The sequence below is a fragment of the Squalius cephalus genome, assembly GCF_949319135.1.
Source record: "Squalius cephalus genome assembly, chromosome: 24".
NCBI lineage: Eukaryota > Metazoa > Chordata > Actinopteri > Cypriniformes > Leuciscidae > Squalius > Squalius cephalus.
In genome coordinates, this window is record NC_137145.1 from 27080381 (window position 1) to 27092555 (window position 12175).

General features: G+C 38.2%; 1 protein-coding gene across 1 annotated transcript; it reads left to right on the forward strand.

The window, feature by feature from the left end:
* The first annotated feature begins 3068 nt into the window (after positions 1-3068).
* LOC307153073 (gamma-secretase subunit Aph-1b) lies at positions 3069-11806 on the forward strand. Its single transcript, XM_079862211.1, has 7 exons — positions 3069-3525; positions 3817-3990; positions 4481-4554; positions 4659-4781; positions 6519-6646; positions 8157-8280; positions 11329-11806. Exons 1-7 carry the CDS (start codon positions 3413-3415, stop codon positions 11358-11360), a joined length of 768 nt encoding a protein of 255 aa, XP_079718337.1. The 5' UTR covers positions 3069-3412; the 3' UTR covers positions 11361-11806.
* The last annotated feature ends 369 nt before the right edge of the window (positions 11807-12175 follow it).

Sequence of the window (12175 nt, forward strand, 5' to 3'; positions counted from 1 at the left end):
TACCGTACCTCACACAGCACATTCAATGCAAGTCAATGGAGTTGGACAAAAACTATGATAAAACCTGTTGGAAAGCATCTTTTGCAGCGATTTTTGTATGAGCATATCAGTGAACACCCCTGACCACTCGGTGAGTTTCATCTCTTTTTAAATGAAAGTTTAATGCGTTTTAGGAAGGATTGTTCCAGTGCACATAGACTACCATTCTTGAGGGGGGAGGGGAAAGCGAAATAAACCTAAAATTCTCGCGACAGCAGCATCTGTCAAAAGTTTAATCTTAACCGTTCTATTTCATCAGAAACGATCTGTAAACAGGGCTTTATGTGTAAAATACCGAACTTGTCCTTTAAGGGCTTCCTGCCCATCTTGGACGCCATCTTGAAAATTACACCTTTCTAGTGGTCAAACTTTGGTAAACTTTTAGTATGTTATTAAGGACAGCTAATACTACAAAAAACAGCTGCGAAACCTTTTGTTAGAATTTTTTTAGGGTTAGGTTTTTTTTCCATATATGCAGCCGCCTAACTGTAAGACGTGTTTTGTGTGAGAAAGCTTTATGCGAAAGGGCGAATCACCTCATTAATATGTAAGGCTTTTCACACCTGAGAAAGACAAAGACACTCCCTAATGGCCCTATTAAGAGCTATCAGGCTCTGCCATTCTGAGCAACCTTGCACAAAGAATGAGGAGATTAAAAAAATAATGGCTTTTTGATTGTTTGGATTTATTTACAACACAACATAATCCAAAGATACAAAACAAATGACAAAAAAGCACTTATTGAAAACAATGATCCAAAGACAGAGACCTTTGTGCCATTCCTAAAAACATTGTACATACCTTTCTTTTCCAAGGTGTTTGATTTTCACTTTACCATGTTCATGTACAGAGACTCGTGTGAATGTTGAAGTCAGCAGGACTCAGTGGCATCTGGGCCCTGAAAGAAAAAAAAGTGAACATACTGATATCAAGAGAAACTATAGGGAATATAGTTCTAAAATTTATTGGGAATAAATTTTAGATTTTTCTGGTTAAAATTGCTTTTTAAAATTCACAGAATACACACACACACACACACACACACACACACACACACACACACACACACACACACACGTTTCCAACAATATATAATATAATGAACACCAGGTTTGTTGTGCCTTGTAAGCATAGGCTATGCACAGTGCTGCATAAAATAATAATAACAATAACCCCCTGGGGTCGGCGGTATCGCCGGCGATACCAGCTCACTTTTATATACTCTACTACTCTACTTCACTACTCTATATTGGTTCACATATTCTGTGCTCATTTAGTCAGTTTGACCTAAAGCCAACATGTCTACCGATAGTGCTGGACATTCTGACTGTAGACAGTAATAGGGCAGCTTATCATGGGAGATACAACTCATAAAATCCCAACTATATCAAATATTTAAAACATGATATTTTATCAAATTCTATCTGTTATGAGTTTCTTCAGAAGTTTTACTTTTCTCTTTAATCTCATATTACAGTTCTCTTTCCACCAAGGTACAATCTTGTTTTTCCTCCTCCCTTTCCTGGAATATTGATGACGTTTTGTGTTACTGACAATGCAAGCTTATAATTTCAATGCCATAAACTCCAATTGCTTCACTAATTTCTAAAAATTCTCCCTAATTCACTTTTTCACATATCCACCATGCAGCCAGTACTTTCTTGGCACATTTTATTTTTATTTTTATACTACTTGCCATTAATATTAAACTACTGTCACTAAATGGTCACTGCCGATCATGAGTTCCCTTAATTCTTCCCAATGAGAGACAAGGGTTTGATCAAATACGGTCTCCAAGCCTGTGTTCACGTCCACCATGTATACTCACCATCATCACTGCACAGCACTCTTCAGCTTGCCATCCCATCGCATCCTTCACTGTTCCTCCCACAGACAGTGTTCTGTGCACTAAAATTCCCACACCAAACTCTTTCTTCATTAAGCACTCAGTAATCGCTCAGCACCAAACTTCTACGTGGATTATAGAAGTTTGTTTACATAAGTATTATTTTCGACTTTTTTTCGCTTTACTTGAGCTTCTGATATAGAGTCGTTACTTATTTTGTTCATGCAAATTTGTGCAAACCTTTATGTGTGGTTAAAGGTAGGGTGGGCAATTTCTGAGCGGCTAGCAATAGCAAGTTAGCTTTGAAAGCATGAGATCCCACCCTCGCTTTAAAACGTCTCCAAATCCACTTCTCCTCCAGAACACATGAACACACTCAGCAGAGTCTGCGAAGAGTCACGAGAGATGGCGTTAAACTACCTCACGTCTCAAAGCACAAAACATTACAATAATAATGAACATATTACCGTAGTCTGCTTGTTTTGGTTGATCTCGGCGACTGACGTCTGTCTAACATTGCATTCGGACCGAATGATTGGACAAACATGTAATGTTCCTGAGACTTCCACAGAAGATATATGTACATGCTTCAATATTCAGACCACTTCTATTAGTGATTGCTATCAGGATGTGAAGAGACTATCAACCAGTTTAACAAAAAGTGCTTATAAAACAAATAGCCTATCCTGCCTTTCAGTTTGAAATATGTAATACCTGACTTTGATTGCAAAACAATAAAATATTTGTCTTTTTCTTTGAATTATGATGGTGAATTTCTGGTTAACAATAGTTAGCCAATTACTTCACTCATAAATGCAGATTCTTTAAGAGTCGTCCCGCATTCTTACTTAAAAAAAAAATCTTCTTCAAATCTTTAAAACTCATGCGTAAAAAAAAAAAAAAAAAAAGCTCTTAAACAATGTAAACTTTTATAATTACATTGTGTAATATTGAATGTTTTCTTTTACATTTTTTATGTTTCTTAAGGTTTTTGTTGTTTAGCCAACTTATTCTGTGTTTGCTGCTATTTGGGCTTTATGGAATTGTATTAAGCTTTGTGTTTTTTAGCTTTGTTTGGTGTATTGTATCTTCCTTCAAGCTATAATAAATAAATAAATAAATAACTAGCCTGTTTACTAGCGATAGCGGCGCTCAGCGGCGGGAGCGCGCGGCGCAGGCACGTGAACCCGGAAGCGCAAGCCAATCGTTTAAACGAAACAAAAGCCCTCGGAAGTGTCGCGTGTGTTTTTTTATTCGGGAAAGAGAAACTGAAGATTAAGTTTAAAAATGTTACCAAACAAAGCGCTGACTGAAGAACGATCTGAACCGCGCCTCTATTATCGGGTGTATTAGTTTTGATGTCTTAATGTGTCTGTGTAGGAGAATTCTGTGATCAGTCTGTATTGTAACGCTGTTTAAACGATCTCTGATTGATGGAGAATTAAGTAAATCTGTCTCTAGGCATTGTTCGTGTTTGGTGTGTTTGTGCTCGGCTGTTGACGGTGAAGAGGAAGGTGCTCGTCCAGAATGACTCTGGCGGTGTTTTTTGGCTGTGCTTTCATAGCGTTTGGTCCAGCTTTCGCCCTGTTTGTTTTCACTATCGTCAAAGATCCGCTAAGAATCATCATTCTGATCGCAGGGTGAGTCACGTGATCACACTAAACTCACGTCATCCACAGTCAGATACTTTAATGCAGTTTACAAAAGCGTGTTTTAGTCAAGCATGAATTATTCAGTGACATGGAGAAGAGACTCAGTTTTTGGACACATCAGCTTTTGATAAGATATTTTTCATTAAACATTATATAATGTTCAACAAGTCAGCAGTTTATGAACATTGATATGTTAAAATAAGTCTGTTTTCCATGAATGAAGATCTGCATGTTTGTGAGGAGGCAGCAGTCATGTGTGTGTGTGTGTGTGTGTTCCAGGGCGTTCTTCTGGCTGCTGTCTCTGCTCCTGTCCTCTCTGGTGTGGTTCATCGCTGTGAAGGCCAGTAACGGGGCGCAGGACCCCACCCTGCACAGGGGACTGCTGATCTTTGGGGTTTTCTTCTCGGTCTTGCTCCAGGAAGTGTTTCGCTTTGCCTATTACAGACTGCTTAGGTAAGACTCATTATGGCGTGCCATAAATGATAAGAAATCCTCAGTGCCAAACATGACATAGTTTCACATAGTTTCTCTTAGAACGGCTCAGGTTCCAGAACTGTTTAAGGCTAAAGTTTTATAACAGAGATCATCACCACACACTTTCCCACTTGATTAATCACAGTACGTTAAACAACTGGGGAACATTTTATTTTAAGGTGATGTAGTTACACGTTACTAGTACTACTGCTGTCAAATCGATTAGTTGTGATTAATCACATCTAACATAAAAGTTTGTGTTTATATAGTATATGTGTGTGTAGTCAGCATTTGAAGAGGATCAAAAAAGTTAATCAAAGTTGTCCTAAGACAAGAACGGGTATTGTTCAAAATTCATTCGTAACTTTGATGAAAGGTTTTGATCCACTTCAAATGTTGACTACTGTATATATATTATATTTATATGTATATTATATATGTGTGTGTGTATTTTCTGTTGTTCCATCAGGAAGGCCAACGAGGGTCTGGCAGCCATTAGTGATGAGGACGGTTTGGACATCTCCGTCCGGCAGATGGCTTACGGTAAACTGTGTTGCTGTCCTCTTGCTGCTGTGTCTCCTGAGGCCTGTTGAAGAAGGCACCTGTGGCAGGTTTATGATCAGGTGGTCTGTGTGTTTTGTGGGCAGTGGCTGGCCTGGGCTTTGGCATCATGAGTGGCGCGTTCTCCATGATCAACATCCTATCCGACTCTCTGGGTCCCGGGACGGTCGGCATCTTCGGAGACTCACAGTATTACTTCATTACAGCAGGTGAGCTCCTGCAAAGCCTCATGGGCCGTCCAGATAGCCAGAGTAATCAACATCTTCAACCACGAGGTGTGGTGTCTTTACACTTGACCAATGACACAAGACCAATGTATAAAAGCTGTATATTCTGTAATGATAATCGTGCTGGGAGCAAGTGATTGTACACTCGATGTCACGTGGGTCACTCACAGAAAATATCTGAAACATTTGTTTTGTGATATTTCTAGTCCTCTGTGGAAAATAATTATTCTGACACCCTTTAAATGGGTTTAAACAAAGTCAGTCTAGAATCAGTTTTATTAAAAATGAATCTTATGCATATTATAAAGGTTTGTAGTTGTTTATCAATCTATTGTAACCTGGATTTGGCCATGAGATATAGAAGCACAGCTTCCTTTAATGTGACAGAGTAAAGGTCATGTTGTCAGGTTAAACAAACATAACAACAGGAAGTCACATCGTGGCCATATTTCAGGATGACAATGTCAATATTCATCAGGCTCAGATTGTGAAGGAATGTTTGAGAGGAGCGAGAAGAATCATGTTCACAAAAGTCCAGATCTTAAATTCACGGAAAGTCTTTGGGATGTGCTGGAGGAGACTTTACTGAGTGCTGGACTCTTAGTCAAGTCAAGTCAAGTCATCTTCATTTATATAGCGCTTTTAACAACGTAGATTGTTTCAAAGCAGCTTTACAGAGATAAGCGTATAATTTAAGGTAACAGAGATTGTTTTGGCTTTATAGCAGAGTTAAGTTATTTCCAGCTAAAGTTAGTTTTGATTGATTTGCTTCCGTCGCAACGATCATTTGTTATTAAATTAGGGGCCGCTAAGACGACACCATTCCCTCTACACAGACTTTAAACGCGAACCTGTGAGAAACACTGATGGCGTTCACATGCGCATTAAGAACGGGTTCTATAGTTATGTGCGTTTGAATATACGCAGGTTTGGAATTCCCTACAAACCAAGCCTAAACAAAGTACTTGTCTTTCCTTATAAATTTTGATAAAGAATTTTATTTTATTTATTTTATTTATTTATTATTTTATTTTATCTTACATTGACTATACCAGATCTGGGCAGAACATTGATGCAACTCTTGATGGAAATAACATCACAACATTTATATTTGGCCATGATGTGTTTCCTGCATGGTTGTTTCAGAAATGAAAAGCTACTTAGAAGTGAAGTAGAAGAAGAACACAAACTTAGAAGAACTGTTGCCAAACATATAACTTGCTAGAAACATAATAATCAATGCAATAATGAGCCAATCATAGACTCTAAAGCATTTGCATATTTAAATCCAAACGGCGACAACTTTTTTTTTTTTGGGCAGTGTCCATATCCATATCATTTTTCTTGATTGTTTCAGTATTATCTTTAAAATGTTGTGTTTATTTACACATTTGTTGATGACTCTCTTTTCAAACTCACACAACAGAAAAACCTCAGATTTGAAACCGGTCTAAAATTTCACCATCATGTTGCTTCACCCAAGGTTATTATAGTTAACTAAAATGAAAACCATCAAAAAACATTACTTGAAATGACAAACATTAACTGAAAACACTTATTTAATTTCTGCTAGTTGCCAATGAATGCAGCATTTCTCATTTTCATGTACATTAAGTTGATGTAGTAAAATAACTAAACCGAAATAAAAGCGATTATTATTGTGATCTGGTGTTGTGAAGCCCTGCTTTAAGGCGTGTGTGTGTGTGTGTGTGTGTGTAGCGCTGATGACCCTGGCGCTGACGCTGCTGCACACGTTTTGGGGTGTTGTGTTCTTCGAGGGCTGTGAGAAGAGCCGCTGGTGGGTCATCGCTGCTGTCGTCGCTCTACACCTGCTCGTCGCTGGCCTGGTGAGCTTCTCACACACACACACACACACACACACACACACACACACACACACACACACACACACACACACACACACACACACACACACACACACACACACACACACACACACTCTTTCACTGTCCTGAACATGTGATCCGGTCTCTGATGTGAGGTCAAAGCCTTTCATTGCCAGGCCACAAGTTCCATATTCTTTTAGCAACAGTTTTCTATATAATGCAGGTTAATTTATATAAATCCACCTAAACGTCACAGTAAAGACATTTATAATGTTACAAAAGCTCTCTATTTCAAGTAAATGCTGTTCTTTTTTAACACTCTATTCATCAAAGAAACCTGAAAAATAAAATATTTCATGGTTTCCACAAAAATATAAATCAGCACAACTGTTTTCAACATTGATAATAATCAGAAATGTTTCTTGATCATCAAATCATCATGTTAGAGTGATTTCTGAAGGATCATGTGACACTGAAGACTGGAGTAATGATGCTGAAAATTCAGCTTTGATCACAGGAATACATTACATTTTACTATATTCACATTGAAAACAGGTATTTTAAATTGTCATAATATTTCACTGTTTTTAATGTATTTTTAATCAAATAAATGCAGCCTTGGCGAGCAGAAGAGACTTCGGCTTCATAGCTTGATGTGCGGTTTATAAAGCTGAGGAACTGTAGCTTGTGATGCTAAAGTCACACCAGACATTTGATATGCACACCATGCTAATTCATGATAATGCTCTTGCTCGGATGTCTAATGTTTCTCTGGAGGTTCACTTTACCTGAAACAGTCATGATGTCACAGGAGCGGGGTCATGTGCTCTGCCTTCATACGCACAGCTGGGATTATCCGCACGCCGCGCTAAATAAACGTTCCCCAGAAAGTGTTATTGCTCAGATTGTTTTGTTTTTATAGCTTGGCAGACTTTGACCCTGTTTATGCCTTATAATAACATGCATCTCAAATAATGAATGTCAAGCCACCTTTATTTATTTAGCGCATTATACAATACAGATTGTTTCAAAGCAGCTTAACCATGATAAACAGGAAAATAATGATTCAGTGATTCAAACAGAGTTCAGTTCATCTGTAAAGCAGCTCTAAAAAGACAATGAGTCATTGTTCAGTTCAGTGTTGATTCAGTACATTGTAAAGATCATCAATTATGAAATGAGTTAATTTAATCATCTATAAAGCATCTCTGGAGAAAACAGTTCAGTTCAGTTCTCATCCAACAGTCAGATCAATAATACTGCTGAATATTAGCCAGAGGCGACAGTGGCAAGAACCCAAACTCCCATCAGTGACAGAAATGGAGGAAAAAACCTTGGGAGAAACCAGTTCTCCTCTGGCCAAACTAGCCAACATGGTGTGGTTATGATTCAGGCTGTGTCACAAGTCAGGTTATGGATTGATATCATTGAGAATATTTCCTCCAGCTCCTCCTGTCCTGATCAGATTTATTCTCTGATGTCTTTCTCTCTCTCTCTCTCTCTCTCTCAGTCTCTGTTGAACCCGCTGTATGAAGGCAGTCTTCCTCCGGTGTACGGCATCATGCTCCTGATGGCCGTCTGGGCCTTCTTCTCATCTGGAGGATCCCTACACAACCTCAGCGCACTCTGCACACGTAAGACACGGCCTTATACACGCTACATCAAGTGTGCCTCACTTGCAGGATTTGACTGGTTCTTGAGGGTTTATGGTGTCATTCTGTAGTGTGACCTCTATACCAGTGTTCCTCGATCCTGGCTTCGAGGACCTGAGATCTGTTGTAGTTTGAGATTAGTTTGAGGGAACTCAGTTTTTTCTGGAACAAGAAGGTGGATTGTTTTTTAGCGGTGTTCATCACAATGATAACTTGCGCTACATGGCTAACCTGCTCCAGAATAACTGGGTTCGAGATCACCAACCAGATCTAGACTCAAAGTGACGTATATCTGATGCAATAAATCCACTCCCCCTGATTCTCTCGCTCTAAAATCTTTCACTATAAACTGCTTTCATTTGGAGACAGAATTGCCCGTCTTTTGCTGCTAAATATATTTATATTATCTGGATTAGAATTATGGATTTCATATATATATTCATATAATTATTATATGAATTGACAATTAAAAGGATAGTTCACCCAAAAATTAAAATTACCCCATAATTTACTCCCCCTGAAGCCATCCTAGGTGTATATGACTTTCTTCTTTCAGACAAACACAATTGTGATTATATAAAAAAATGTCCTGGCTCTTCCAAGCTTTATAATGGCAGTGAATGGCCATTTCTGTTTTGAAGTCCATCAAAGTGCATCTATCCATGATAAAAGTGCATCCATCCATGATAAAAGTGCATCTATTCATGATAAAAGTGCATCCATCCATGATAAAAGTGCATCTATTCATGATAAAAGTGCATCTATTCATGATAAAAGTGCATCTATCCATCATAAAAGTGCATCTATCCATGATAAAAGTGCATCTATCCATGATAAAAGTGCATCCATCCATGATAAAAGTGCATCTATTCATGATAAAAGTGCATCTATTCATGATAAAAGTGCATCTATCCATCATAAAAGTGCATCTATTCATGATAAAAGTGCATCTATCCATGATAAAAGTGCATCCATCCATGATAAAAGTGCATCTATTCATGATAAAAGTGCATCTATTCATGATAAAAGTGCATCTATCCATCATAAAAGTGCATCTATTCATGATAAAAGTGCATCTATCCATCATAAAAGTGCATCTATTCATGATAAAAGTGCATCTATCCATCATAAAAGTGCATCTATCCATCATAAAAGTGCATCCATCCATCATAAAAGTGCATCCATCCATGATAAAAGTGCATCTATCATGATAAAAGTGCATCTATCCATGATAAAAGTGCATCTATCCATGATAAAAGTGCATCTATCCATGATAAAAGTGCATCTATCTATCATAAAAGTGCATCTATCCATCATAAAAGTGCATCTATCCATCATAAGTGCATCTATCCATGATAAAAGTGCATCTATCTATCATAAAAGTGCATCTATCCATGATAAAAGTGCATCTATCCATGATAAAAGTGCATCTGTCCATCATAAAAGTGCATCTATCCATGATAAAAACTTGTGGTTCAGAATGTCAACTAAAGCTCCTCCCACATTTCTCCTTAAAAATTCTCGTTTTAGACTTCTAGTCCATGACTGTTGTTTTGCTCTAGCCTCTGCGCTTCCGCGTTCGTCATGCGTCGGGTCAAGTGTTACTCTTTCACCGTAAATCGTTGCGTATGGCCGTCTGTTGGAAGCTAGTTATTTTACTTATTACTAAAGTTATAAATATGGATATTTTTCTTACACAAAACCCCCGGAGCCGTGTCTTTTATGATGGATGGATGCATTTGTTTGGGCTTCAACTTCTCATCCTTCATTCACTCGCATTATAAAGCTTTAAAGAGCCAGGATATTTTTTTATATATCTCTGATTATATTCGTCTGAAAGAAGAAAGTCATATACACCTAGGATGAGTTGAGGAGACAGAAATCATGGGATCATTTTTATTTTTGGGTGAACTTGAACTATCGCTTTAATATTAAACTGCATTTAAAGGCAGGGTCGGCAGTTTTTTTCAAAAAAAAAAATCTAATTTTTTTTTAAACTTTATTTATATACCAATACATAATTAAAATGTAAGTACTCTGAAAAAGAGAATATAAAAATCGAGTGTCTCTAGTCCTCTCAGGGCGCAATAAACACAGCTACTTATTCCATTCACTCCCACCCCCTCCCTTCTGAGCTCCTTCCAAAGCCACACCCCCCAAAACACATGAACGCGCGATGCCGACCGCTCAGCTGGAGGAGGTGTTTGCCTTCGCTGACTGTATATATGCAGGTACTGGGAATTTTGACTGCTCTTTCTCTGCCATAATTGTGATTCTTCCTAGCTTCCGTGCCTCTCTCCGTGCCTCTTCCCATCTGCTCTTCGAGTCAAACGGGTGCGCGCATGTGGGCAGCTCCTGTAGCAGCAGGGGTGGTAGCCATGGTAGCGAGGGAGAGTGACAGTCGCCCAGCCAATCATTTCATTCATTCCGAATGGAAATAAGTAGCTGTGTTTATTGCGCCCTGAGAGGACTACAGACACTCGATTTTTATACTCTCTTTTTCAAAGTACTTACATTTTAATTATGTATTGGTATATAAAGACAGTTTAAACAAATTTGGAAAAAAATTTTTTAGAAAAAAACTGCCGACCCTGCCTTTAAATCAACGGCAATACATATGTGCGTATAAATATAAGCTTCAATATATATATCAAGTCCGCTTTATTTATACAGCGCTTTTACAATACAGATTGTTTCAAAGCAGCTTTACAGAGATAACAGGAAAATAATGCAACAAAGTTTGTTTCTAGAAGAAAATAGCGTCATAGTCCAGCTTAAGTTCAGTGATGGTTCATTTCTGTAGTAAATTTTTTATTAATTTAGTTATAAAACTGTGATGTCATCGTCCAGCTCAGTTCAGTTCTCATATAATGGTGTCAATGCAGGAGATCAATAATATTGTTGAATATTAAATGTCCCCAACTAAGCAAGCCAAAATAATCATGATCAGTGCTGTCACGCCATCCCAAGCCCTTGATACCGTCCCGTTTGTCTAATTGTGTGTGTGTGTGTTTGCGTGTGTGTGTGCAGGCAGGAAAGCTGAAGGGGAATCTTCACAGTGAGATCAGGACGAGAGAAGGGCTCGACTGAACGGCAGGAGTGTGTGTGTGTGTGAAGAGCACATCAGCGGATCCAGACACACACCAGCATCTCAGACGGGACACGGACTCTCACACAAACACTGTATATAGCTTGATCTCCATGCATATCAGTCAGACAGATCTTTAATATTATTTTGTTTTAAAAGCAACATTCTCTGGCTCTTCTTGTGAGTGTTTGTGGTTTTGAGTTTTCTTAATTGATGTCCTTTACATTTTGAATGAAGCCTTATTGTAGAGCCACTGTTAGGACGAGGACGTGGTCGAAACGGCACCTCTCTCACTCATGTAATCATCATTATCATCATTAGTAGTAGTATTAGTCAAGATCATTTCCATTTATTGGCATTGAATATTTGTACTGTACATTCTGGAACACGTTCTTCGTGTTGTGACAAATGAATGCACAATGAGAACATTTAACTTTTACGCCGTTCTCAAACTGAACAAAGGTCTCGTGTGTAATTATGCAGTTTTAGGACAGATCGATGCCGATCATCAGTTTCGAAAGTCATTCCGGTGGAATTTAAAGCAACCAACCCTAAACCAAATCCATTAGCACTTCATCTCACAGTCCTGTTCCCCATGTGCTTACTGTGTACTTGTAGTAATTACAGTAGCACTTTACAATAAGGTTCATTAGTCAATGTATTAACGAACAATGAGCAAAACATTTGTTACAGTATTTATTCATCTTTGTTAATGTTAGTTAATAAAAATCCAGCTGTTCATTGTTTGTTCATGTGAGTTCACAGTGCATTAACTAATGTTAACAAATA

Excerpts from the sequence above, each read along its gene's own strand:
- LOC307153073 (XM_079862211.1), top strand. The coding sequence starts at position 3,413 with ATGACTCTGGCGGTGTTTTTTGGCTGTGCTTTCATAGCGTTTGGTCCA. Across the intron at positions 3,526-3,816 it reads ATCATCATTCTGATCGCAGG|GGCGTTCTTCTGGCTGCTGT; the intron begins GTGAGTCACGTG and ends TGTGTGTTCCAG. Across the intron at positions 6,647-8,156 it reads ACCTGCTCGTCGCTGGCCTG|TCTCTGTTGAACCCGCTGTA; the intron begins GTGAGCTTCTCA and ends TCTCTCTCTCAG.